Raw genomic sequence first — 27979 nt, forward strand, 5'->3', positions numbered from 1 at the left:
CTTCTCGGAGGTCATCATTTCAGTGGTGTGAGTCTAGAACTCGCTCTCTGATAGGGTCCTAGAAGCAGAAATCCTGATCTCTTAAAATAAATGTCTTGGATATCCAATTGAAGGACTGGGACATACAGGGCAATCGACTGAGATCTGCAAAATGGGGTTAAGCTGAAAGCTCCACTTCAGCCAGCACTCTCACAATGGGCCAAATGGCCTCTATCTGGACCAGAACTTTCAGGTTTTTATTCTGATAGTTGGAGTTTGTTTCTGATGATAATAGCCTCGAAGGGACAGCAGTTTAATATTCTCGATATTGGTGAAATAAATCAGCTGTTTTAAACTCGTTGTAGATTTTTGTCTTTCCCGCCTGAGTGTTTAACATCACCTGGCTGTAGCTCAGAAAGCACAATCTCACCTCATAGAATCAGAGAATTTACAGTGCAGAAGGAGGCCATTCGGCCCATTGAGTCTGTGCCAGCCCTTGGAAAGAACATCCTACTTAAGCCCACACCTCCACCCTATCCCCATAACCCAGTAACCCCATCTAACCTTTTGGACACAAAGGGCAATTTAGAATAGTCAATCCACCTAACCTGCACATCTTTGGAGTGTGGGAGGAAAGCAGAGCACCCGGAGGAAATCCGCGCAGACACGGGGAGAACTTGCAGACTCCGCACAGACAGTGACCAAGCCGGGAATCAAACCCGGGTTCCTGGTGCTGTGAATCAACAGTGCTACCCACTGTGCTACCGTGCTGCCTTTGCATCCAAGCTCCCGGATTGTCTGTCTTCTCTCCGGGTAAGATTCTGTTTGTCTCTTGTATTTCACTGTGACAGGGCAGAGACCTGATTGAAGGATTCAAACATGGGAGTTCTGGGAAAGATGGGCAAGGATTTGGGAGGTGGCAACATGTTTAAAGAGTTTGGAGAGGAGAGGGAGGTTGAAGAAGGGGCAGTAATTTGTAAGGATGGCAGGGTCAAGGGTTTGTTTTATTGAGGAGGGGGTGATGATGACAGATTTGAAGGACAGAGGGACAGTACCTGAAGAGTGATAAATGTTGACAATATCCATGGACACGGTGTCCGGGTGCGGCGATGACCAGCTGAGTCGCACGTTTCGGCAGCTCCCTGTGAAACGGACTTTTGGGCTCTTGATAGGAGCCCCAACGGCAATTTTAACGGCTGAAAACACCGTGCGGTAAACCAGAAGGGTGTTCCCCCTGGACACGGATGGAAAAAGGAGAGGAAAGTGGCCGGATTGCAGCGGATCCTTTGGAACAACGGCAAGGAAGGCAAGCAGAAACCAAGATGGCGTCGGAAGGTGGCAGTTTCATATGGGGCCCTGAACAACAAGAGTTTTTGAAACGCTGCGTGGAGGAGATAAAAAAGGAAATGAAGAAAGAGTTGTTGGCCCCGATATTACAGGCGATTGAAGGGCTGAAAGAGGAACAAAAGACCCAGGAGCAGGAGCTTCGGGTCGTGAAGGCGAAAGCAGCAGAGAATGAAAACGACATACAGGGCCTGGTGGTGAAGTCGGAGATACAGGAGGCACACCAGAAACGATCTGTGGAGAGGTTGGAGGCACTGGAAAATAACGCAAGGAGGAACAACTTGAGGATTCTTGGCCTTCCTGAAGGTGTGGAGGGGGCGGACGTCGGGGCACATGTGAGCACGATGCTGCACTCGTTAATGGGAGCGGAGGCCCCGACGGGTCCGTTGGAGGTGGAGGGAGCATACCGAGTTATGGTGCGAGGACCGAGAGCAGGAGAAGCTCCCAGAGCCATAGTGGTGAGATTTCTCCGTTTTAAGGATAGAGAAATGGTCCTTAGATGGGCGAAGAAAACTCGGTGTAGTAAATGGGAGAACGCGGTGATCCGCGTCTATCAAGATTGGAGTGCGGAGGTGGCGAGAAGGAGGGCGAGCTTTAATCGGGCCAAAGCGGTACTTCACAAAAAAAAGATAAAGTTTGGAATGCTGCAACCGGCAAGACTGTGGGTCACATATCAAGGGAGGCACCACTACTTTGAGACGGCGGATGAAGCGTGGTCTTTTATTGTAGAAGAAAAATTGGAATGATTGGACTACGGAAATGAACGTTTGGACAAAGTGGTGGGACGAGTGGGGGGGGGGGCGAAGAGGGATTGTATGATTAATCCTGCGGTATGGTGACTTTTCTTTCTCCCACAGGTGGTGATGGGGGGAGGTGGGGAGGGAGAGGAGATGGGGCGTTGGCCATGGGAGGCGGGGCCGAGGGAGAGGCGCGGGCTTGGTTCCCGCGCTATGATAATTATGGCGGGAATAGAGAAGCAGGAAGGAGGGGGCGCCGCACGGGGCGAGCCGTGATCACGGGGGGAAGCCGAGGTCAGCCAGAGTTTGCTGACTTCTGGGAGCAACATGGGGGGAGTAATTACGCTAGCGGGGGGTCTAGCGGGGGGGGGGAGGGGGGAATTACTCGGTTGCTGCTGCTGGGGAAAGGGGGGAGTGGGTGCGGGAAAGGATGGGCGGGGGGGCACCGTCTGGGAGAAATACAGCCGCGTGGGAACTGGGCGAGAAGCTGGAAAAAGATGATGGCTAACCGGCAAGGGGGGGGGGGGTGGGAAGCCCCCCAACTCGGCTGATCACGTGGAACGTGAGGGGGCTTAACGGGCCGATAAAGAGGGCACGAGTACTCGCACACCTTAAGAAACTTAAAGCAGATGTGGTCATGTTACAGGAAACGCACCTGAAACTGATAGATCAGGTTAGGTTGCGCAAAGGATGGGTAGGGCAGGTGTTCCATTCGGGGCTGGATGCGAAAAACAGGGGGGTGGCTATATTAGTGGGGAAGCGGGTAATGTTCGAGGCAAAGACTATAGTGGCGGATAACGGGGGCAGATACGTGATGGTGAGTGGCAAATTACAGGGAGAGATGGTGGTGTTGGTAAACGTGTATGCCCCGAATTGGGACGATGCCAATTTTATGAGGCGAATGCTAGGACGCATCCCAGACCTAGAGACCGGAAAGCTGATAATGGGGGGAGACTTTAACACGGTGTTGGAACCAAGGCTGGATAGGTCGAAGTCCAGGACTGGTAGGAGGCCGGCAGCAGCCAAGGTGCTTAAGGATTTTATGGAGCAGATGGGAGGGGTGGACCCGTGGAGATTCAGTAGACCTAGGAGTAAGGAGTTCTCGTTTTTCTCCTATGTCCATAAAGTCTATTCACGCATAGACTTTTTTGTGTTGGGTAGGGCATTGATCCCGAGGGTGAGGGGAACGGAATATACGGCTATAGCCATTTCGGATCATGCCCCACACTGGGTAGACTTGGAGATAGGGGAGGAAACAAGAGGGCGTCCACCCTGGAGAATGGATATGGGACTAATGGCGGATGAGGGGGTGTGCTTAAGGGTGAGGGGATGCATTGAAAAGTACTTGGAACTCAATGACAATGGGGAGGTTCAGGTGGGAGTGGTCTGGGAGGCGTTGAAGGCGGTGGTTAGGGGGGAGCTGATATCAATAAGGACACATAAAGGGAAGCAGGAGAGTAAGGAACGGGAGCGGTTGTTGCAAGAACTTTTGAGGGTGGACAGACAGTATGCGGAAGCACCGGAGGAGGGACTGTATAGGGAAAGGCAAAGGCTGCATGTGGAATTTGACTTGCTGACCACAGGCACTGCAGAGGCACAATGGAGGAAGGCGCAGGGTGTACAGTATGAATATGGAGAGAAGGCGAGCAGATTGCTGCCACACCAATTGAGGAAAAGGGGAGCAGCGAGGGAAATAGGGGGGGTGAGAGACGAAGATGGAGAGACGGAGCGGGGAGCGGAGAGAGTGAATGAAGTGTTTAAGACATTTTATAAAAAATTGTATGAAGCTCAACCCCCGGATGGGAGGGAGAGAATGATGGAGTTTTTGGATCGGCTGGAAATTCCCAAGGTGGAAGAGCAGGAAAGGATGGGATTGGGAGCACAGATCACGGTAGAAGAAGTGGTGAAAGGAATTAGGAACATGCAGACGGGAAAGGCCCCGGGACCGGACGGATTCCCAGTTGAATTTTACAGAAAATATTTGGACTTGCTCGCCCCGCTACTGACGAGGACCTTCAACGAGGCAAAGGAAAGGGGACAACTGCCCCCGACTATGTCAGAAGCAACGATATCGCTTCTTTTAAAGAAGGAAAAGGATCCGCTACAATGCGGGTCCTACAGACCAATCTCCCTCCTCAATGTAGATGCCAAGGTCTTGGCTAAGGTAATGGCAATGAGAATAGAGGAATGTGTCCCGGGGGTGGTTCATGAGGACCAAACTGGGTTTGTGAAGGGGAGACAGCTGAACACGAACATACGGAGGTTGTTAGGGGTAATGATGATGGCCCCACCAGAGGGTGAAACGGAGATAGTAGTGGCGATGGATGCCGAGAAAGCATTTGATAGAGTGGAGTGGGATTATCTGTGGGAGGTGTTGAGGAGATTTGGGTTCGGAGAGGGGTATGTTAGATGGGTGCAGCTGTTGTATAGGGCCCCAGTGGCGAGTGTGGTCACGAATGGACGGGGATCGGCATATTTTCGGCTCCATAGAGGGACAAGGCAGGGATGTCCTCTGTCCCCATTACTGTTTGCACTGGCGATTGAGCCCCTGGCGATAGCGCTGAGAGGTTCCAAGGGATGGAGGGGAATACTTAGGGGAGGAGAGGAACACCGGGTATCTTTATATGCGGATGATCTGCTACTATATGTGGCGGATCCAGCGGAGGGGATGCCAGAAATAATGCGGATACTTGGGGAGTTTGGGGATTTTTCAGGGTATAAATTGAACATGGGAAAGAGTGAGCTGTTTGTGGTGCATCCAGGGGAGCAGAGTAGAGAAATAGAAGACCTACCGTTGAGGAAGGTAACAAGAGACTTTCGTTACCTGGGGATCCAGATAGCTAAGAATTGGGGCACATTGCACAGGCTAAATTTGACGCGGTTGGTGGAACAGATGGAGGAAGATTTCAAGAGATGGGACATGGTAGCATTGTCAATGGCAGGGAGGGTGCAGGCAGTTAAGATGGTGGTCCTCCCGAGATTCCTTTTTGTGTTTCAGTGTCTCCCGGTGGTGATCACGAGGGCTTTTTTCAAAAGGATAGAAAAGAGTATTATGGGTTTTGTTTGGGCCGGGAAGACTCCGAGAGTGAGGAAGGGATTCTTACAGCGTAGTAGGGATAGGGGGGGGCTGGCACTACCGAGCCTAAGTGAGTATTATTGGGCCGCTAATATTTCAATGGTGAGTAAGTGGATGGGAGAGGAGGAAGGAGCGGCGTGGAAGAGATTAGAGAGGGCGTCCTGTAGGGGGACCAGCCTGCAGGCTATGGTGACAGCCCCATTGCCGTTCTCACCAAGGAACTATACCACGAGTCCGGTGGTGGTAGCTACACTGAAGATTTGGGGACAGTGGAGACGACATAGGGGAAAGACCGGAGCACTGGGGGGGTCCCCGATAAGAAACAACCATAGGTTTGCCCCGGGGGGAATGGATGGGGGATATGGAATGTGGCAAAGAGCAGGTATAACGCAATTGAAAGATCTATTTGTGGATGGGAAGTTTGCGAGTCTGGGAGCGCTGACCGAGAAATATGGGTTGCCCCAAGGGAATGCATTCAGGTACATGCAATTGAGGGCTTTTGCGAGGCAGCAGGTGAGGGAATTCCCGCAGCTCCCGACACAAGAGGTGCAGGACAGAGTCATCTCAAAGAAATGGGTGGGGGACGGTAAGGTGTCGGATATATATAGGGAAATGAGAGACGAAGGGGAGACTATGATGGACGAACTAAAAGGGAAATGGGAAGAAGAGCTAGGGGAGGAGATTGAGGAGGGAATGTGGGCAGATGCCCTAAACAGGGTAAACTCGTCGTCCTCGTGCGCAAGGCTAAGCCTGATTCAGTTTAAGGTATTACACAGGGCACATATGACTGGAACACGGCTCAGTAAATTTTTTGGGGTGGAGGATAGGTGTGCGAGGTGCTCGAGAAGCCCAGCGAATCATACCCATATGTTTTGGTCATGCCCGGCACTACAGGGGTTTTGGATGGGGGTGACAAAGGTGCTTTCGAAAGTAGTAGGAGTCCGGGTCGAACCAAGCTGGGGGTTGGCTATATTTGGGGTTGCACAAGAGCCGGGAGTGCAGGAGGCGAAAGAGGCCGATGTTTTGGCCTTTGCGTCCCTAGTAGCCCGGCGCAGAATATTGCTAATGTGGAAAGAAGCCAAGCCCCCGGGGGTGGAGACCTGGATAAATGATATGGCGGGGTTCATAAAGTTAGAGCGGATTAAGTTCGTCCTAAGGGGGTCGGCTCAAGGGTTTACTAGGCGGTGGCAACCGTTCGTCGAATATCTTGCGGAAAGATAGATAGGGGAGAACAAAGAAGGCAGCAGCAGCAGCCCAGGGCTTGGGGGGTGGGGGGTGGGGTGGCCTGAGACAAGGCAGTTGCCAATTAGGGCTAGTTTTTATTTTTTGTTATTTAATATTTATTTATTTGTTGTTGTTTTCTTTTGTTCTTGTTTAAATAAAAAAGGTCATTATTATCTGTACTGTTATAATGTTGTGTAAAGGATGCACAATGTACTGTGTTGGTTGACCAAAAATTTTCAATAAAATATTATTTAAAAAAAAAAAAATATCCATGGACACAGGGTAGTTGGCTGATCAGTAGCTCAGTGGGAATAGGGTCGATGGAGCAGGTGCTGGATCTCATGGACAAGATGAGCTCTGAGAGGGCATGAGGGGAGATGGGAGAGAAATTAGAGAAAGATTTGGGCTCAGGGCTCGGGAAAGGATGAAATTTAGAGACAGTTTGGTCGGGTGGGCTCGTGGAAGGGAGGGAAGCAGCAGAGGCAGCTGATCGGATTTACTCAATCTCAGTCACAAAGAAGCTCCACAAGCTCCTCACACGTCTTGTTGGAGGTGAGGATGGAAGAGACAGGGGAGAGCGAGACTACTTCAAAGGAACTAACTTGTGTCAGAGATATTAAACATTTTCAGCATTCTGCGTATTTAACACTGACTTTTAGCCAGAATATTAGCCCTTGTAAATGGGCTGGAGTTTGTTATCAGCAGAAAGAGATCCAAATGAGACCTGAATGTGAGGAACAGCAAAATCCAATCACTGTGGTTACTTGTGGCATCGTTGGTGCTGCTGCAGGTTGGATGACTGAGTGAATTCCTTCCCACACTCAGAGCAGCTGAATGGTCTCTCCCCAGTGTGAATTCGCTGGTGTGTCTGCAAGTTGAATAATCGAGTGAATCCCTTCCCACAATTGGCGCAGATGAACGGTTTCTCTCCAGTGTGAACTCGCTGGTGCTTCTGCAGAGTGGATGAGTTCGTGAATGCCTTCCCACACTTGGAGCAGGCAAATGGTCTCTCCCCAGTGTGAATTCGCTGATGTGCAGTGAGGTGTGATGATTGTCTGAACCCAGTCCCACACTGAGAGCACCTGAACGGTCTCTCGTTGGTGTGAACACGTTGATGGCACTTTAGATCCCAAGAACATTTATAGCACTTCCCGCAGTCTGGACATTGGAACGGTCTCTCCCCAGTGTGAAATCGCTGGTGAATCCGCAGGTGGGATGACTGAGTGAATCCCTTCCCACACTCGGAGCAGGTGAATGGTCTCTCCCCAGTGTGAATTAGCTGGTGTGTGGACAGAGTAGATGACTGAGTGAATCCCTTCCCACACTTGGCGCAAGTGAATAGTCTCTCCCCAGTGTGAATTCGCTGATGTAAAGTGAGCTGAGATGATCGTCTGAACCCAGTCCCACACTGAGAGCACCTGAACGGTTTCTCATCAGTGTGAACACGTTGATGGCTCATCAGATCCCAAGAACTTTTAAAGCACTTCCCGCAGTCTGGACATTGGAACGGTCTCTCATCAGTGTGAACTAGCTGGTGTCTCAGCAGGGAGGATGACTGAGTGAATCCTTTCCCACACTCTGAGCAGGTGAATGGTCTCTCCCCAGTGTGAATTCGCTGGTGCTTCTGCAGAGCAGATGACTGAGTGAATTCCTTCCCACACTTGGCGCAGGTGAATGGCCTCTCCCCACAGTGAATTCGCTGGTGCTTCTGCAGAGCGGATGACTGAGTGAATACCTTGCCACACTTGGCACAGACAAATGGCTTCTCCCCAGTGTGAATTCGGTGATGTGCAGTGAGGTGAGATGAGTTTCTGAACCCAGTCCCGCAGTAAGAGCACCGGAACAGTCTCTCGTCAGTGTGAACTTGCTGGTGTGCCTGCAGGCCGGATGACCTAGTGAATCCCTTCCCACACTTGGAGCATGTGAATGGTCTCTCCCCAGTGTGGCTGCGTTGATGAGTTTCCAGCTGGGATGGGGAAGTGAATCCTTTCCCACAGTCCCCACATTTCCACGGTTTCTCCTCAGTGTGACTGCATTTGTGGCTTGTGAGGCCTGATGACTGACTGAATCCTCGTCCACACACACAAATCATGTACGGTTTCTCCCCACTATGAACGATGCTTTTTCCTTCCATGTTCAAAATCCGCTGATATTCAGGATATGATAAATTGAGGTCTCTGTCAGATCCTGATGTGATGCTTGGTTTGAGTTTTCGGACTTAGAATCCTCCACTTCGAACACCCTGTGAAACTGATTTAAAAACAGAAAATAGGGAGTGAGAGAGAACCCACAAAAACACAAAGGCAGGTTGTGAAATTGAGCTGAATGAATCTGGTCACCTGTGGGGCCGGCACTGGGAAAAAGTGACCATGAAAACTGCTGGATTGTCATAAAAACCCAACTGACCTCTTTGGGAGGAGACAGAAAGAAGGGAAGAGGGATTTTGTATATCTACAAGACATATTAAGAGAGTAGTTTGCAAAGAAAATTCAATCTTGAGCTTCATAAACAATAATATTGATACCAAAACTATGCTTCTGGTGGCACAGTGATTAGCACTGCTGCCTCACAGTGCCAGGGACCCGGGTTCAATTCCGGCCTTAGTGACTGTCTGTGTGGAGTTTGCACTTTCTCCCCGTGTCTGCGTGGGTTTCCACCCGGTGCTCAGGTTTTCTCCAACAGTCCAAAGAAGGGAAAGTTAGGTGGATTGGCCTTGATAAATTGCCCCTTAGTGTCCAGGGATGTGCAGGTTCGATGGGGTTACAGGGCCAGGGTAGGGGAGTGGGCCTAGGCATGGTGCACTTTCAGAGAATCAGTGCAGACTTGATGGGAGAATGGCCTCCTTCTGCACTATAGGAATTCTATGGTTCTAATTCTATTCTATGAATCTTTATAAAGCTCTGGTCACCACTCTTCAGGAAGAATGTGAAGGTTCTTGGAGAACGTGCAGAGGAGATTTACCAGAATGGTTCCAGCAAAGGAGGTTGAGGGGAGATTTGATTCAGGTGCACAAGATTATGCCAAGTTTCGATCAGGTGGGCAAAGAAACTTTGTTTCCATTCACTGATCGTACAAGCAGTCGGGACACAGATTTAAAGTTTTGGGTAAAACCTGGATTGAACTATATAAGATGCTGAGGGGTCTTGACAGGGTGGATGTGGAGAGGATGTTTCCTCTTGTGGGAGAATCTGGAACAAGGGGGTCACTTGCAAAGTGAGGGGTCACCCATTTCAGGGGATAAGGATTTGTTTTTTTCTTGAGGGTTGCAAGACAGGGGGTGGCATAGTAGTTAGCACTGCTGCTTCACAGCACCAGGGACCCAAGTTCAATTCCCACCCTGTCTGTGTGGAGTTTGCACTTTCTCCCTGTGTCTGTGTGGGTTTCCTCCGGGTGCTCCAGTTTCCTCCCACAGTTCAAAGATATGCAGGTTAGGTTGAATCGGTTAGGATTGTATTCGCTGGAACATAGAACATACAGTGCAGAAGGAGGCCATTTGGCCCATCGAGTCTGCAGCTACCCACTTAAGCCCTCACTTCCCCCTTTTCCCCGTAACCAAATAACCCCTCCCAACCTTTTTGATTACTAAGGGCAATTTAGAAAGGCCAATCCACCTAACCTGCACGTCTTTGGACTGTGGGAGGAAACCGGAGCACTCGGAGGAAACCCACACAGACACGGGGAAAATGTGCAGACTCCGCACAGACAGCAGGGAATCGAACCTGGGACCCTGGCGCTGTGACGTCACAGTGCTATCCACTTGTGCTACCGTGCTGCCCCAAGTTCAAAAGAATGAGGGCGGAATTTCACAGAAACCTAGAAAAAGTGGGTGGCGCAGTGGTTAGCACTGCTGCCTCATGTCGCCGAGGACCCGAGTTCGATTCCGGCCCCGGGTCACTGTGTGTGTGAGTTTGCATATTCTCTCTGTGTTTGTGTGGGTCTCACCCCCACAAATCCAAAGATGTGCAGGTTGGGTAGACTGGCCACGCTAAAATTGCCCCTGAATTGCAAAAAAAAGAACTGGGCACTCTAAATTTATGTTTAAAAAAAAACATGGCAAGACGGAGTAGATTCAGGACGGATGTTCCCGATAGTGGGTGTGTCCAGAAATAGGGGTCACAGTCTGAGGATACGAGGTAGACCATTTCGGACAGAGATGAGGAGAAATTTCTTCACTCACAGAGTGGTGAGCCTGTGGAGTGTTTTCAAGAAGCAGTTCGATACAGCACTTAGGGTGAAGGGGACCAAAGGATATGGGGGAAAGCGGGATTAGAATATTGAGCCGAATCAGCTCTGATCGTAATGAATGGTGGAGCAGGCTCGAAGGGCCAAATGGTCTCCTCCTGCTCCTATTTTCTAAGTTGCTCCGTATCTATGCATGTAAATGGCCCAGGAGGTCTGAGGAAGAATGTTTTTACACAGCCAGTGTCAATGCTGAAACTTGCTGCCTCTGATGGAGTTTGGAAATAGACACAATAAATGATGTTTTAAAAAATTGGGTAGACCCCTGAGAGAAATAAAGCTGTGAGGATACAGAGACAGAGCAGGAGAATGACTCTGACTGGATTGCTCCAGATAATAATCTTTATTAGTGTCACAAGTAAGCTTACATTAACACTGCAATGAAGTTACTGTGAAAATCCCCAAATCACCACACTCCGGCTCCTGTTCGGGTACAATTTAGTTCGGCAATTTATGACCTTCCAGACACATTCATTTCAGTAATTTCAGATTATAATCATCACTCCGATATTTTCAGACAGTTGGTGCTGGTAACGGTTCTGCTGTTGCCATTTATACCTCACCTGGACCTGTCTTTTATTTCTTCTCGTGTCCTATTAGTTTATTTACTTATCTCATTGTCACCCAGTTTTGTCTTGCACCATTATCCCCTTTGTCATTTAATCACTTCAGCCTCACATCCTCCCAAACTGCCCCCTCTGAAATGGCCGAGCAAGCCACTCAGTTCAAGGGCAATTAGGGATGGGCAGCAAATGCCGGCTCAGCCAGCGACACCCACATCCCAAGAACAAATAAAGGAAAGTCGGCAGTTAGAAAGGCAAATGCAATGTTCGCATTCATTTCAAGAGAGCTCAATACAAGATGAATGGGGATGAGAAACATATCAGCCATGATCAAATGGCAGAGCAAACTCGAAAACTCGATGGGCTGAATGGCCTAATTCTGCTTCTCTATCTTTTTTTTTTAATGAGCGGATCTCATAGAAACATTTGTAAAAAAATTGTTGCAATCCACCCCAGACCTGGATACAGATCAATTGATTCTTGGAGGAGACTTCAATTGTGTTCTGGATCCTAAATGGACTGGTCCAGGCTGATTCCACCACAACAAAAACATGAAAAAGGAATGAAACCAGACGGACCACCCGGCATCGACCCAGGCACCAGAAACGACAACGGCAAACCCAGCAAAAGATTTTTAAAAACTGGTCCCATCAGTAGATTGGCCAGTAGATTGATCAGTAGAAACAGGACTAAATCGCTGGCTTTGAAGGCAGGCCAGCAGCACGATTCAATTCCCGTAACAGTCTCCCCGAACAGGCGGCGGAATGTGGCGACTTTTCACAGTAACTTCATTGAAGCCTACTTGTGACAATAAGCGATTTTCATTTCATTCAGATTGTATAAGGATTACGGGACACAGATTTAAGATTGTGAACAAGATCTACACGGGAGATAGGAGGTAGACATTTTATAGAGTGAGTGATAATGATATGGAACTCAGTGCTTACACACAAAGGTCGATAATCTCCAGGTCCTGATAACCCGAACAGTGCTGTCAGAATTTGATGTGAGGATTGGTTGTGAGTTTTCTGTCTGCAAATCCCTTTCTAAATCCCTGTAAAAGGAGTTTCCAAACTTGATCACTGTCAGTCCAGGATAGAAATTAACAACATTCTCCCCTCCTGCTTATGGATCCAGGATGACCGCTCATGCCCCCCGCTGCACACTGACCCTCTTGTCATCAGCAGTCCCTCGATTTGAGGGTGATGTTGACTCAGGGTTGCGAGTTTCTGCCCTGAGTCTTCATGTGGCTGAACAGAGCCGCAGAGCTTTGGACACATGGGACAGGACGTCCAATGAGACAGTGAAATCCCGAGAGCAGGATAGGCTTCCTTTTCTTTCCATCTCTGCCATCGCTTTGCATCTTCAATAAGACATTGGGACTCAAAGACTAATCCAGTTTGATGGACAAGTTGTCTCCATTCTGAACAATGGGGAACAAGCTCCTCCCACTCATTGAAACATTCCCCGACAAACACGGCAAACGCAAATGCGCCCTGATGCACATCCAATAAAGATGGTGGCCGTTAACCCGAGCCGAATATGAGGAGCTGCAGCCCCGCTCGGTACCAACGGGGTCCCGGAAACTCGCTTCCTCCATATTGTTAAACGCCTCTTACCAATTTCGGATCTGAACAAGACGCTCTTCTCCTTCGCCATTACCCACACCGCGCATGCTTCAATCACAGCGGGCCCTGCCCCTCATTCACTCCAATTGGTTGGAGGACCAGCCGCTCCCAGTCGGTCCCTCATTTCCGCCCCTCCTCTTCCTATTGGTCCAGAGCTGCTGTCAATCACCCGAGCTTTGTGACGGTTTCAGACGGTGAGAGCGGCCACAGGCTCAGGCCGTCTCTGGGAGCTTCCTGGATGGGGTGGAACAGCAACTCGGTCCCCATCGCTCCCGGTCCCCGAGGGAAGGGGAGAGGACTGGTTTCGAAGTACTGCGACGAGTCGCACTTCAAGACAGCGGTTGAGCTGCAGAGATGCTGCATTGAACTGCAAAGCCTGCCGTCGGCGGTTGGAGTTTGCGGAATGGAGGAAGGAGGGCAGCTGGATATGCTGCTGGAAGCGGCAAGTCGTTTTGGGGCCAGGGTTGGAATTCCAACTGACGACCCGCCGCTTGCGGCCCGGGGTAGGTTACTGCTGTTCCTGGAATTTCTGGGGGTTCGACCCCTTGGACACCCCTTGGACGGTTGGGATTACTTTGGTGCGACCCTGGCCGTTGCCATTGGAGGACTTTGAGGACATGTTGCTCTTTGTGAATTTCGGCTAAGCCTTTTGGGCCGAAGGTCACGACATGGAACGTTTAATTTGATGAACGTTTTTGGATTTTATGGTGTACTAATACTGAGCTTTTGTGATGGATTTTGTTTTATTTTCGAGTCTAGGACATACAATTCATTTTTCCTTTTCCTTGGAATGTTCTTTAATACTGTTGTTTATAATGTTAAACTAATGTTAAACTGCTCTGCCTTCGAATGGTCCCGTGCCTTTGGGCGGGATCCAGGAAGGGGGACCCTCTCTCTGCCGTACCCGGATCTGGCTCTCTCCGGTGGTCTGTGCTCCTAGCGAGACGGAGCCTTTCCTCCGGTGTTTCGGCTGCCGGGCGGGGTGGAGAGGGGTGGGTGAGCGGGGAATGGACTAGCTGCTTTCTGGCAAGCAGCTTAGCACGGTTGTTACAAGTGTTGACTGAGAACCCCTTGGCTAACAGGGGGTGATTACACACCTTCTTGGGTGGTTTCTTGTGTTTAGTGGGTGTTTTCGACATGATACTGGTTATTGTTATATGACTGTACTGTACTGTTGTTGAATTGTTTTAGTGTTGTAAGACCAGGTTGGTTTACTATTGTTTGCTGATTGCGTTGTTGGACCGCCCAGCTTACCAATGGCCCCTTGCCGGTTGAGTGGGTTTCCACGGTTCCATGATTGAGAGCGCCTCTCTCCTCTACCATGCCCAGATGTGACTCTTTCCGGCGGTCTGTGCTCCTTGCGGAGGGAGCCTTTCATCCAATGTGTAGACTGCCGGGCGGGGGGGGCAGAGGTAGGGGTTGACCGAAGCAGCCACTTGCTGGACCTTTCTGGCAGGCGGCTTGGGGCCGTCGATTGCGTTGAACTGGGGACCCCTTCTTTGGGGGGCGATGACCAAGGGGGTGGTTGAGTAAGGACATGGGCGGTTCTCCGCAATCAGTAAATGTTTCCTTTCTGTTGTTTTTGTTTGTACTGTCTTTGTGTGTGGATGGACTTCTGGTAGGGTTTTCGTATCTTGTAATGGTTTTCCTTGTTATATCATTGTTAAAATGTGTCACATTTTGTGTTCAGTGATCGGTTTTACCCTGTTAATCTTTTAAAGGTGAATTAAGGCCTGGTGCCTGGTGATTGGTTTTGATATGTCACTGTTAAGATGTATTGAAGCCTTGTGCCCTGTGGGTCATATTTGTTCTAAAACGGCCGTATTGCATCGGGGCCTTGTGCCTCGCGACTGCTTGTGTTATGTGGATGTTAAATTGTTACTTTGAAATGTATTTAGGCCTTGTGCCTTGCAGCTGTTTGTTAAGCGACTGTTTGATTGTCAATTTGAAGTGTATTGAGGCCTGGAACCTTGTAAATTGTCTTTGTAAATCGTAACTGTGACCACAATAAAATATTCACAGACTCAGGCTGACTCGCTGATTGTCCAATAATAACAGGGAGAGTCTCAGTGGGACAATCAGACAATAATAGTGGAGATGGGGCCCAGAGGAGAAACAGCAAAGGATTCACTCACTTTGAGAGGAACAAACACTGTGTCTGTTCCAATAGGTCAGGCTGCAGTGTGAGTGTGAATATATAATTGGATCCAATGTAGAATCATAGAATACCTGCAATGCTGAAGGAGGCCATTCGGCCCAGTAAGTCTGCACCGACCCTCTGAAAGATCACCGTACCTTGGCCAATCCCCCATCCTATCCCCGTAACATCACCCAGGGACAATTTAGCACAGCCAATCCACCTAACCTGCACATCTTTGGACTGTGGGAGGAAATCTTCGCAGCCACGGGAAGAATGTGCAAACTCCACACAGACAGTGACCCAAGGACGGAATCGAACCCAGGTACCTGGTGCTTGAAGCAACAGTGCTAACTACCAAACCACCCCCGTAACTCGGTCATGATTAGACACTAACCTGCCTGTTATTCCAATTGTGGTGTTCGTTACTCTGTCACTATTACTATTAGACAACAGCCTATCTGATATTCCAATTCTGGTGTGTGTTACTCTGTCACTGTTATAATTAGACACTAATAGGAGGGCAAGATGAAAGGTAGCAATATTATTATTTTATAGGGGGAATGTTATTATATAGGGGCTGGTTTCGCACAGGGCTAAATTACTGGCTTTAAAAGTAGACCAAGGCAGGCCAGCAGAACGGTTCAATTCCCGGACCAGCCTCCCCGAACAGGCGCCGGAATGTGGCGACTAGGGGCTTTTCACAGTAACTTCATTTGAAGCCTACTTGTGACAATAAGCAATTTACATTACATTATTCTGAAGTTTCTGTGTTACAATGAGTGTCACTGGGAGGTGTGTGATAAAATAGGAATGGAAACATCATGACAAAGGGTGGCACGGTGGCAGTGGTTAGCACTGCTGCCTCACAGTGCTGAGGACCCAGGTTCGATCTCAGCCCTGGATCACTGCCGTGTGGAGTTTGCACATTCTCCCTGTGTCTCCGTGGGTCTCACCACCACAACCCAAAGATGTGCAGCTAGGTGGATTAGCCACTCTTTTGAGGTCCACCAACAAAATAGAACAAAGGAAACAAACTTAGGGACAAAGCAAAAAAGGCCGCTCCCGTTAGGGGCACTGTCCGAACGTAACAAAGATCAGCAGACACTTACAAACATCTAATGAGAGTGCATTTAAAGGGGTCAATAAAGCACACCAACCCCTGCGGTACCCACCGGGCATAGAAGGCTTTGATGGTGCCCATGGATACTGCATGCTCTTTTTCTAGGGACACGCAGCTGCAAATGTAGCCGCGCAAAAAGGGCAAACAGTCTGGCCGGATGATCCCCTAGGTCGCCCGCTGCCTGGACCTATAAATGACGCGCTTCATCAGGTCCAGAAGCAGGTTCACAAGGAGGTACGTGGCGCTGGTTCATGAGGTCTTCGGCCCAAGTAGGACTCAGCAAAAACACAGTCCATGCTCCCACCCTGGAACGACCACCCAATGGAATCCAGCTCCTCCCTGCTGGTGTGTGGAGTCTTCAGTCCGGGAGGGGGCTCAGCAAACACACTGCCCACTCAATCCCCCTGCCCCGGAACAAGCACACCGGACAGAATAAGGAAGGTTTTGTCCTTGCTGAAGTCAGATGTTATCAGTTGGGAGAACTGGGCAGGGCCGGGCCCTCAACCCGGGAGGGGCCCAGCAAACAAGCAGTCCAAAGGGCTTTACTCCCATCTTGTTTTTGAAGTTACCTCCTTGTTGTTGTCCTCTCCTCTCTCCATCCTTCTCTCCCCTCTCCTTCCTTCTCTCACCTCTCCTTCCTCCAGGCAGCAACCAGCACTGGACTCAGACAGCAAACTGAGCAACAGCAGCAGCAATCGAGAGTGAGAGCAGTAAACAGAGAGAGCAGCAACAGCAGCAGCCACTCTTCACCACAGTAACAACCTCACAACACCAAAGTCTGCACTGGGAGCCAGCTTCGGATTGGCCATGCTAAATTGCCCCTTAATTGGAAACAAATAATTGGGTACTCTAAATTTACAATTAATAATAATACTCACCTCTGTCACAATTTCAGTGTTTTCAAGTTTACAATCTCCTGATGCAACCATTGGCTGGAAAGATATCAGAAGCTTTGGTAGCACCTGTAAAAGGAAATTACAATGGTCAGAAATGTTAGTCGAGGTTAGAAATTAAGATTAGCCAAACATTTATCTTGGTTTGAGTTTGCTGGGTGTAAATCCTCCCCTAACACACGGTAAAAGGAGTTTCCAAAATCCATCACTCTTCGAGTCCAGGATAGAAGTTCCAAACATTCTCTCACCTTGTTGCCAGTCCCAGGATTATTTAATGTGGGTTATACTTGCTTTGGAGGCAGTTCAGTGGAGTTTCACTAGTCTGATTTCTGGGATAGGAGAGTTTGTTTTATGGAGCAAGATTGAGCCTGATTGGTCTGTACCCGATGGAGTTTAGAAGAATGAGAGGCGATCTTATTGAAACATTCTGACGGGTTTTGATGAAAGAATATTTTCCCACATGGGGATTCAAGAACTAAGGGGGACAGTTTAAAGATCAAAGTTCTCCAGTTTGACACTGAGATAAGGAGAAATGTCTTCCCTCAGAGGCTCATCAGTCTGTGGATAAAAGCAAATTACTGCGGATGCTGGAATCTGAAACAAAAACAGAAAATACCGGACAATCTCAGCAGGTCTGACAGTATCTGTGGGGAGATCCAGTTTGACACTGAGATAAGGAGAAATGTCTTCCCTCAGAGGCTCATCAGTCTGTGGATAAAAGCAAATTACTGCGGATGCTGGAATCTGAAACAAAAACAGAAAATACTGGACAATCTCAGCAGGTCTGACAGTATCTGTGGGGAGATAAGGGAGGTAACATTTTGAGTCTGGATGACTCTTTGTCAAAGCTGAGTTTGTGGAATTCTCTTTTCCAGAAATTCCCAGAGAGCAGTGGCGCTGGGTCACTGAATATACTCAAAGCTGAGTTAGTCTTTTTTTATCTACTGGGGGAGTCAAAGGTTTTGGGGGCAGACAGGAAAATGTAATTAATGGCACATTCGGATCAGCGTTTATTGAATGGCAGAGCAGTGTCAATAGGCCGAATGGCCTACTCCTGCTGCTAATTCTGATATTATTCTTCTTCTGTTCTTCGGATTGCCACACATGGCAGTCGCACCTCCCCCCTCTGGAGGGGCCTGTCAATCATCGAGACAATGATTTTCTCTCCTGGTCACCGGGATCCTGAAGTACCGCCTCTGTGACGTCATCAAGGTGGCCCCTTAGCCGCGCCGCTAAACGAAGAAGGCGGCCGTGGAACTGGGCCTGATACCGGATAAAAGCTCCGCAGCTGCAAACGCGGGATTTGCAGGGTCTTATTCCTGCCTTGTGACCAGCAGTGAGTGTTTATGAAGCCTTCACTCCCTCCCCACCCCGACTCCAGACTCTATTCCTCCCTCCGCCTCACCGACTCTCACCGCCCCAAACAGCCGCTCCCGCAGACCTCCGAGCAAAGTGACATTGCGCATGCTCCACATACAGCCCAACATTGCGTCTGCGCACTGGGCTCCTGTGGAGTGAATAGGGCACATCCACAGCCGCAGAGAATGTTGGGTAATAGCCGCACCATTGAAACAGTTAATACAAAATAACTTGGTCATCAATTGCGGAAATAATCAAACAAATTATTGTCAATGGGTATTCTGCTATTCTCCATTTCTCAAAATGATTAAATGCTGATCTCCTGTGGAATAATGCAGAACTTAAAGGTTTTTATCCCCAATGGGTCCTTCCTCTCTCCTCCCCAGAAGATGCAAACTCTTGTTGGGTTCAATTCCAGAATCAGTAATTCTTCCATCTTCTTCCCTCTTGCTCGTCATACTGAATGTTCAGTGTTTTCTGGAATGATCCAGCACAGATGGAAGTCACTCGACACATCATGTCTGTACTGACTCTGGACAAGAGCTACCACTTTTCCTGGTTAAATTCCATTTGCCAGTGTTCTGCCCATATGACCAGCCCATCTGGATCATCCCGTAATTTAAGGCTTTTCTCCTCGCCAGTTACCACACCAACAATTTTCCATCTGCAAACTTATTGATCATACCACCTACCTTCACATATTTCAAGTCCTCGATTTTATATATAATTACTATTGGTGGCTGAGGATGCACCAGGATCTCCAACAGCACCTCAACCTGTATTTATTTCCTGTGAGACAATCGAGATTTAATAGCTCTGGAGAAACAATGCTGAAAAAGCTGATGTTCTGGTCAAGGCTAATAGCTGAGTGCTGCCTTCTCGGTCTCTGAATTTACTCGACTCCTGTTCACTCCCCACTTATGTTCATTGACCATAATGACTGGCAAGAGTTTGCTGCCAATCAGTCACTATCATGACAACGTGCTCATCAAACAGCATCATTGGGGTGGCACTGTAGCACAGTGGTTAGCACTGTTGGTTCACAGCACCATGGTCCCGGGTTCAATTCCCACTTGGGTCACTGCCTATTTAGAATCTGCACGTTCTCCCCAAAAGACGTACGTGCTTGTTAGGTGAATTGAACAGTCACCTGAACAGGTGCCAGAGTGTAGCGACGAGGAGGTTTTCACTGTAACTTCATTGCAGTGTTTTTTTTTTTTTTTAATTTATTCTCGATTTTCACATTTTCTACCACATTTACGTCCATCAACAATAAACAATAATCAGCAAGATATGTCAGTCCCCATAATAACAACAACGATCCCATCTACCCACCAAACCTCAACCCGCATGTTTACATAAACAAATGACAAAGAGAAATCAGGGATTACCCGTAGTCACCCTAAATCTCACACAGCTCCCATCCCCCACCCCCCAGGTCTCCAGCTCCTCCCGTCCACTGCCTCTTGTAAAACTCCTCCCAATACCCTTGGTTCCTTCCCCCCCACCTTTCCACCCCGGCTAGACCACTCAGACCCTGTTCTGCCAGGCTCCGATGGCCGCAGCCCCTCCCCCCACCTCACTCCCGTTCACTGGCCAGCACACACCGGCCAGCGTGGAGGCCCCCGCCCGGGTCCCTTTCCCACTTGCCCGGCCCCAGGAAAGCCCAAAGATCCCCTTTTAGCTCACAAACCCCACATATCCACCTACACCCTAAAGAACTCTCATTTCGAGTGAAAGTCCCATCCCTTCCCTTGTCCAAATATATACCACCTTGGCTCCTTTAATCTCTACACCCGCGCGCAGTGATACAAAAAAGAAAATACAGTCATGAGGTTACATCGGCACATGGCCATTCCTCAATTTGTCAGTTCTGCCACAGTCCTTCTGCTTTCGCAAACTCCTCCGCTGCTTCCGCCGTTCCAAAATAAAAGTCCCTGAGCTTGTAAGTCATCCTCAGCTTCGCTGGATATACAATGCCGCACCGCACCTTGCTAATGTACAGTGCCCTCTTCACCCGGTTGAAGGCAGCCCGCCTCCTTGCCAGCTCCACCGTAAAGTCCTGGTATACACGTATACCAGCTCCAGCCCACTGCACCACCCGCTTCTGCTTGGCCCAGCTCAGGACCTTCTCCTTCACACTGTACCTACGGAAGCACAGAGTCACTGCCCTTGGCGGCTCACTCGCCTTTGGTACAGGCCTCCACGACCGATGAGCCCGATCCAGTTCATATCGGGAGGGGTCCTCCCCCTCCCCCAGTAGTTTTGCCAGCATCGCGGCAAAATACTCAGTCGGCTTCGGTCCTTCAACTCCTTCGGGCAGCCCCACAATCCTCAAGTTCTGTCGCCTGGATCTATTTTCCAGGTCTTCCATTTTTCCTCGCAGATCCTTGTTAGTATCCATCACCTTCCGCATGTCTTTCCCCATCGAGGCAAGTTGATCACCGTGCTGCAATAACGTCTCCTTCACTTCCTTCAGCGCCTCCCCTTGCTCTCGCACCTCCGCCACTGCGCTCGCCCCCTCCGTCCTCACCGGGGAAACCGCCTCCTCCACCAGCACACTCAAACCTCCCTCATCTCCTTCCTCACCGTCTCCATGCATTTCGCAATCTGCGCCAACTGCTTTTCAAATTCTGCAGCCATCACCTTGGTTATTTCTTCAGCCGTAAGCAGTGCGGCCTTCCCTGGTGCTCCAGCCTCCATTTTTCCTGGTGACCCCGCGGTGACCTTTCCACTCCCCGACGGACCTCCAGCTGGTTTTTTTTCGGCCATTTTTTTGCTCACCCTCGACATTTTTCTTTGGGGTTTTTTCCCTCCTGTGTCTTCTCAGTGCCTCCTCCGTGCCTTCTCCCTGCTTCTGCCGCCTCCGTGGACCCTGGGACCGGGCTTAAAGCCCCGAAATTGCCGTTCCCGAGCGGGGGCTCTCCATTGTGCGGCCCCCTCCCGCCCCCCGTCACCGGAAGTCCTTCATTGCAGTGTTAATTAATGTAAGCCTACTTATGACAATAAAGATTGACCTGTTATATTTTAATTGATAATTTACTTTCATAATGGAGGTGTCACTGTGAAGAATTTGTCAGTCAGTAAGGATTGTCAGTGAGGATTAATCAGCATTTTCTAATTTGAGATGTTAATCAGAGGAAGTGTTCAGACACTGAATTGTAGAGGTTTTTACAAAAACAACTTAGGACTGAAGTAAAAATTCATAATTTTATTGTTCACCAGTTTCTTTGGGAAATCTTAAATGGAAAGATAAGATCACAGATGATGATTTAAAAAGGGACCCTGCCATCACAAAAACCAACATATATCTTGAAGATTAAACTGCAGCCAGTTAACGTCAGGCGGAAAGTAAATCATAATAATCTTTATTGTCACATGATGCCTTACATTCACACTGTAATGAAGTTACTGTGAAATGCGCCTCGTTGCCACATTTTGGCGCCTGTTCGGGTACACTGACGGAGAATTCAGAATGTCCAAATTGCCTAACAGCACGTCTTTCGGGACTTGTGGGAGGAAACCGGAGCACCCGGTGGATACCCACGCAGACACAGGGAGAATGTGCAGACCGGACACAGTGACCCAAGCTGGGAATTGAACCTGGGACCCTGGAGCTGTGAAGCAACAGTGCTAACCACTGTGCTACCAAAAAAGTTTGGGTGGAGTTACTGGGTTACGGGGATAGGGTAGAGGCATGGGCTTTAGTCGGGTGCTCTTTCCAAGGGCCGGTGCAGGCTTGATTGCTGAATGTCCTCCTCCTGCACTGTAAATTCTGTGATTCTGTAGCATTTTCTCTCTCATAGTCTCATCCGATGGGTCTGTCTGGTAGTATTTCCCTGATGTTGGGCACTGTTGCTTTACAGTGCTAACCGGTTTGTCTCTTGTATTTCACTCCTGTGACAAGGCAGAGACCTGATTGAAGGGATTCAAACATGGGAGTTCTGGGAAAGATGGGCAAGGATTTGGGAGGTGATAACAAGTTCAAAGAGTTTGGAGAGGAGAGGGAGGTTGAAGAGGGGCAGTAATTTGTAAGGATGGCAGAGTCAAGGGTTTGTTTTATTGTGGGGGTGATGATGGCAGATTTGAAGGACAGAGGGACAGTACCTGAAGAGAGAGAAATGTTGACAATATCCGTGGACACAGGGTAGTTGGCTGATCAGTAGCTGAGTGGGAATAGGGTCGATGGAGCAGGTGCTGGATCTCATGGACAAGATGAGCTCTGAGGGGGCCTGAGGGGAGATGGGAGAGAAATTAGAGAAAGATGTGGGCTCAGGGCTCGGGAAAGGATGAAATTTAGAGAGTTTGGTCCGGTGGGCTCGTGGAAGGGAGGGAAGCAGCAGAGGCAGCTGATCAGATTTACTCAATCTCAGTCACAAAGAAGCTCCACAAGCTCCTCACACCTCTTGTTGGAGGTGAGGATGGAAGAGACAGGGGAGAGCGAGAGTACTTCAAAGGAACTAACTTGTGTCAGAGATATTAAAAAGTTTCAGCACACGGTATATATAACACAAATCTAATTTATTTGACTTTTAGCCAGGATATTAGCCCCTGTAAATGGGCTGGAATTTGTTATCAGCAGAAAGAGACCCAAATGAACATGATTCAGTCCTGAATGTGAGAAAAAGCAAAACCCAATCGCAGTTGTTACTTGTGGCATCGTTGGTGTCTCAGCAGGAGGGATGAGGTGGTGAATCCCTTCCCACACTCGGAGCAGGTGAATGGCCTCTCCCCAGTGTGGGTTCGCTGATGTCCAATGAGCTGAGATGATTGTGTGAACCCATTCCCACAGTGAGAGCACCGATACGGCCTCTCGTCAGTGTGAACACGTTGATGGCGTGTCAGATTCCCAGAGGTTTTAAAGCACTTCCCGCAGTCTGGACATTGAAACGGTCTCTCATCAGTGTGAACTCGCTGGTGACTTAGCAGGTCAGATGAATCACTGAATCCCTTCCCACACTCGGAGCAGCTCAATGGCCTCTCCCCAGTGTGAACTCGCTGGTGTCTCAGTAGGTGGGATGAACGAGTGAATTCCTTCCCACATTTGGAGCAGGTGAACGGTCTCTCCCCGGTGTGAATTCGCTGGTGTGTGCACAGAGCGGATGACTGAGTGAATCGCTTCCCACACGTGGAGCAGGTGAACGGTCTCTCCCCAGTGTGAATTCGCTTGTGATTTTGCAGGGCGGATGAGCCAGCGAATCCCTTCCCACACGTGGAGCAGGTGAATGGTCTCTCCCCTGTGTGACTACGTCGATGAATTTCCAGCTTGGATGGGGAAGGGAATCCTTTCCCACAGTCCGCACATTTCCGCGGTTTCTCCTCAGTGTGACTGCATTTGTGGCTTGTGAGGCCTGATGATAGAGCAAATCCTCGTCCACACACACAAATCAAGTACAGTTTCTCATCACTGTCAACGATGCTTGTTCCTTCCATATTTAAAATCCGCTGATATTCAGGATATGATAAACTGAGGATTCTGTCAGATCTGTGATGCTTGGTTTGAGTTTCCGGATTTTGAAGCCTCCCCTTCGAACACCCTGTGAAACTGATTTAAAAACAGAAAATAGGGAGTGAGAGAGAACCCACAAAAACACAAAGGTAGGTTGTGAAATTGCTGAATGATTCTTGTCGGCACTGGGAAAAAGTGACCATGAAAACGGCTGGATTGTTATAAAACCCAATTGACCTCTTTGGGAGGAGAGAGAAAGAGGTGAAGATGGATTTTGTGTATCTACAAGATATATTAAGACAGTAGTTGGCAAAGCATATTCGACCTTGAGCTTCATAAATTGAAATATTGATACTAAATTATGCTTCTGGTGGCAAAGTGGTTAGCACTGCTGCCTCACAGCTCCAGCGTCCCGGGTTCAATTCGAGTCTCGGGTGACTGTGTCTGGAGTTTCTCCCTGTGTCGACGCAGGTTTCCTCCCACAGTCCAAAGATGTGCTGGTTAGGTGGATTGGCCATGCTAAATTGCCCCTTCGTGTCCAAAGGTTAGTTGGGATCACTGGATTCCAGGGACAGGTTGGAGGCGTGGGCATAAGCTTAAGTAGCGTGCTCTTTCCAAAGGCCAGTGCAGACCCGATGGGCTGAATGACCTCCTTCTGCACTGTAGTCTATGATTCTGCATTGTAGGCATTCTATGAAGCTCTGGTCGCCACGCTTCAGGAAGGATGTGAAGAGGACAGCACGGTGGCGTAGAATGTTAGCCCTGCTGCCTCATGGCGCCGAGGTCCCAGCTTCAAATCAACTCTGGGTCACTGTCCATGTGGAGTTTGCACATTCTCCCCGTGTTTTCGTGGGTTTTGCACCCACAACCCAAAGATGTGCAGGCTAGGTGGATTGGCCACGCTAAATTGCCCCTCAATTGGAAAAAATTAATCGGGTACTCTAAATTCTTTTACAAAAAGGAAGGATGTGAAAGTTCTTGGAGAAGGTGCAGAAGAGATTTACCAGAATTGTTCCACCAAAGAAGGTTGAGGGGAGATGTGATTCAGGGACACAAGATTATGCCAGGTTTCCATCAGATGGACAAAGACACCCTGCTTCCATTCACTGATCGTACAAGCAGCTGGGACACAGATTTAAAGTTTTGGGTAAAACCTGGATTGAACTATATAAGATCCTGAGGCGTCTTGACAGGGTGGATGTGGAGAGGATGTTTCCTCTTGTGGGAGAATCTAGAACGAGGGGGGTCACTGTTGCAAAATAAGGGGTCTCCCATTTCAGATGGAGATGTGGATTATTTATTCTCTTGAGGGTTGTAAGACTTTGAGGGTTGTAAGTCTCATTCAATGCTGAGCTGGTTCGAGGGGCCGAGTGGCCTGTTCCCCGTTTGTACATAAAAGGAACAGGAGCTTTGAGATGTATGTTTTTACACTGCAAGCGGCAATAACCTGAAACTCGCTGCCTATGAGGGAGTTTGAAAATAGACACAATGAATGATTTGATTTCAAAAGGAAATTGGATAGACATCTGAGGGAAATAAACCTGCGAGGAAACAGGGATAGAGCAGGAGAATGGCACTGACTGGATTGCTCCAGAGAGCTAGCAAGGATTCGATGGGCCGAATGCTATTCTCTGTGCCATAATGTCTCTGACTCTTTTCTGTCATCTAGTTTTGTAATTTAACCCCAGCGGGTTCAGATATCACTCAGGTAAATCTGTGCTACACTCCCTCCGAGGCCATTCTATCCTTCCTCAGGCTTGTTGCCCAGAACTGAACACAGTTCTCCAGGTTTGGCCTAACCAGGGTTTGTCAATCTCGGGGCTTTTCAAGGCACATTGAGACTTGAAATCTTCACTCACAGACAGAACAGACAAACCTTTACCTTCCACACCCAGATACTGCTGAAATTCAGTTTCTAATGAATTGAGTGACTCTTGTCAGATCGCTATGTGACGTTTGGTTTGCGTTTCCCATCTGTTAAACCTCCACTTCCAGTATCCTGTAAATTTACAGAAACCTCACTGACAGTTTAGGATAGAAATTCACAACATTCTCTCCTCACCAACTTTGGAGGTTTGATCACATGAACTGCCACCAGCCTCCAGCCATTAATCGGTCAACACAACCATCCTTGTGACACACTGCCTTCCTCGGCCAATTGGGAAGCAAAAGGACTGGGTACCTTACAGGACAGTGACTGACTGTCAGCCAATCAACCTTTATCCCATTTTCAATAATGTACTATCCGCAGAAGAGAAATGTTCAAAGAAAATTACAAAAAAATGTTTTTGACTGTCCTAATGATTTCCCAGCTTTGACTATCACTAAGGCAGAAGGTAAAAATTGAATTCATTGAATGTGTCAGGATGACCATGAAACCATGGTAAGAAGTCTTACACCAGGTTGAAGACAAACAGGTTTCTTTGAAATAACTGGCTTTCGGAGCACTGCTCCTTCCTCGGGTGAATGAAGAGGTATGTTCTGGAAACATATATATAGACAAAGTCAAAGATGCAAGACGATACTTTGAATGCTAGCATTTGCAGGTAATTAAGTCTTTACAGATCCAGAGACGGGGTAACCTCTGAAGAGGGGAACACTTCAGCAGTCAAGGGCATTCAGCCTCTGATCTTCGGGTAATCGTTCTTTAAAGGCAGCCTTCAGGATGCGCGTCAACGCAGAATCACCGAGCAGAAACTTATAGCCAAGTTCCGCACACATGAGTACAGCCTCAACCGGGACCTTGGATTCATGTTGCATTACATTCACCCCCACCATCAGGCCTGGGCTTGCGAAATCCTACCAACTGTCCTGGCTTGAAACAATTCACACTTTTTAACCTGTGAAAACCTGTTGGACTTTAACAAGACGTCTATCTGTAGATAATTCTGAAGGGTTTGCTCCAGCTCAGGGGGCGGGGCTGGAGGACTAACCGAGAGCGGCTGGTCCTCCAGCCAATCAGAGTGAATGGGAGGCGGAGCAAAGCCGGGGCTCTCGCTCCCTCCGCATTCGCCCGGCCACCCGGGCCTGTCTCGAGGAAAAGCCCGAGCAGCGTTCGCCGGTTCAACTGTTGTATCCGAGCTTCGTATTCGGGGCTTGGGGCCGACACGGAGTGTTTATGAAGTAGCCCGACGCATCAAATGGCTCCATCCCTCCCTCATCACTCACCCCATCCCTCCCTCATCACTCACCCCCATCCCTCCCTCATCACTCACCCCCATCCCTCCCTCAACACTCACCGAGCGGGATCTGACCAGTGGACGATTTCCACCCGACCACGCGAATCCTGAGTTGTCATCGGCACTGCGCATGCTCCAAATCACGTGGGAGACCGGGGCTCAGCCCCGCCCCTCATTCACTCCGATTGGTGGGAGGATCCGCTGCAACCACTCGGTCCTCCAGGCCCACCTCTCTCTTCCTATTGGCACAGAGCTGCCGTCAATCACACCCTGCGCATTTTGAACTGGAGCATGCGCAGTGCCGATGCTGCACTCGGCCGGGAGGTTTCATTGAAACCCGGTGGCGGCTCCAAACCCCAATAAGAAGTTTCCGGGCCCGGGTTTGCATCGAGCGGCGGGGCAGCTGCGGCCTGCTCCCGGTGACAGGCCTGAGTTAACGGCCGCCGTCTTTATAGAGGCTGCAAACCCGCAGGGGGCAAAACATCAGAGAGAGAGTTTGTTGTGAAACCAATGGGATTTTGTAAAGCAGGAGGTCAGGGTTACAGTCAACAACAACAACTTCTATTTATATAACACCTTTAACATCATAAATCATCCCAGTCAACTTCACAGCAACATTATAAAACAAAGTGAGACTCCCAGACACAAAAGGAGATATTAGGGCAGGTGACCAAAAACTTGGTCAAAGAGATGAGTTTTAAAGAGTCTGAAAGGAGGTGAGTGAGGTGGAGACGGGGAGGTTTAGGGAGGGAATTCAGTGCTTGGGGCCGAGGGAACTTAAAACCATGGCGGAGTAATTAGAATCGGGGGTGTACAAGAGTCCAGGATCAGAGCTGTGCAGATATCTCAGGGGGTTGTGGGGCTGGAGGAGATGACAGACACAGGGAGAGACGAAGCCATGGAGGGATTTGAAAACAAGGGTGAGAATTGACTGGATTGGATTGGATTTGTTTATTGTCACGTGTACCGAGGTACAGTGAAAGTATTTTTCTGCGAGCAGCTCAACAGATCATTAAGTACATGAGAAGAAAAGGGAAAAAAGAAAATAC

General features: G+C 49.0%; 1 protein-coding gene across 2 annotated transcripts; it reads right to left on the reverse strand.

Moving 5' to 3' along the window:
• Nucleotides 1-6234: 6234 nt before the first annotated feature.
• LOC140421796 (uncharacterized) lies at nucleotides 6235-27059 on the reverse strand. Of its 2 annotated transcripts, XM_072506686.1 has the most exons (3): nucleotides 26991-27042; nucleotides 16929-17012; nucleotides 6235-8610 (listed from the first exon to the last, which is right to left on the reverse strand). In XM_072506686.1, the coding sequence occupies exon 3, from the start codon at nucleotides 8492-8494 to the stop codon at nucleotides 7121-7123; it is 1374 nt and encodes a 457-aa protein (XP_072362787.1). In that variant the 5' UTR covers nucleotides 8495-8610; nucleotides 16929-17012; nucleotides 26991-27042; the 3' UTR covers nucleotides 6235-7120. The 2 variants fall into 2 exon arrangements, with proteins under 2 accessions (XP_072362787.1, XP_072362788.1); XM_072506687.1 differs by lacking the exons at nucleotides 6235-8610; nucleotides 16929-17012 and adding an exon at nucleotides 22807-23847 and having other exon boundaries at nucleotides 26991-27059.
• Between the last annotated feature and the right edge of the window lie 920 nt (nucleotides 27060-27979).

Source organism: Scyliorhinus torazame, chromosome 5, assembly GCF_047496885.1.
Source record: "Scyliorhinus torazame isolate Kashiwa2021f chromosome 5, sScyTor2.1, whole genome shotgun sequence".
NCBI classification, from domain to species: Eukaryota; Metazoa; Chordata; class Chondrichthyes; order Carcharhiniformes; family Scyliorhinidae; genus Scyliorhinus; species Scyliorhinus torazame.

What these genes read in the sequence shown, in the direction of transcription:
- LOC140421796 (XM_072506686.1), bottom strand. Translation starts at nt 8,494, where the DNA reads ATGGAAGGAAAAAGCATCGTTCATAGTGGGGAGAAACCGTACATGATT.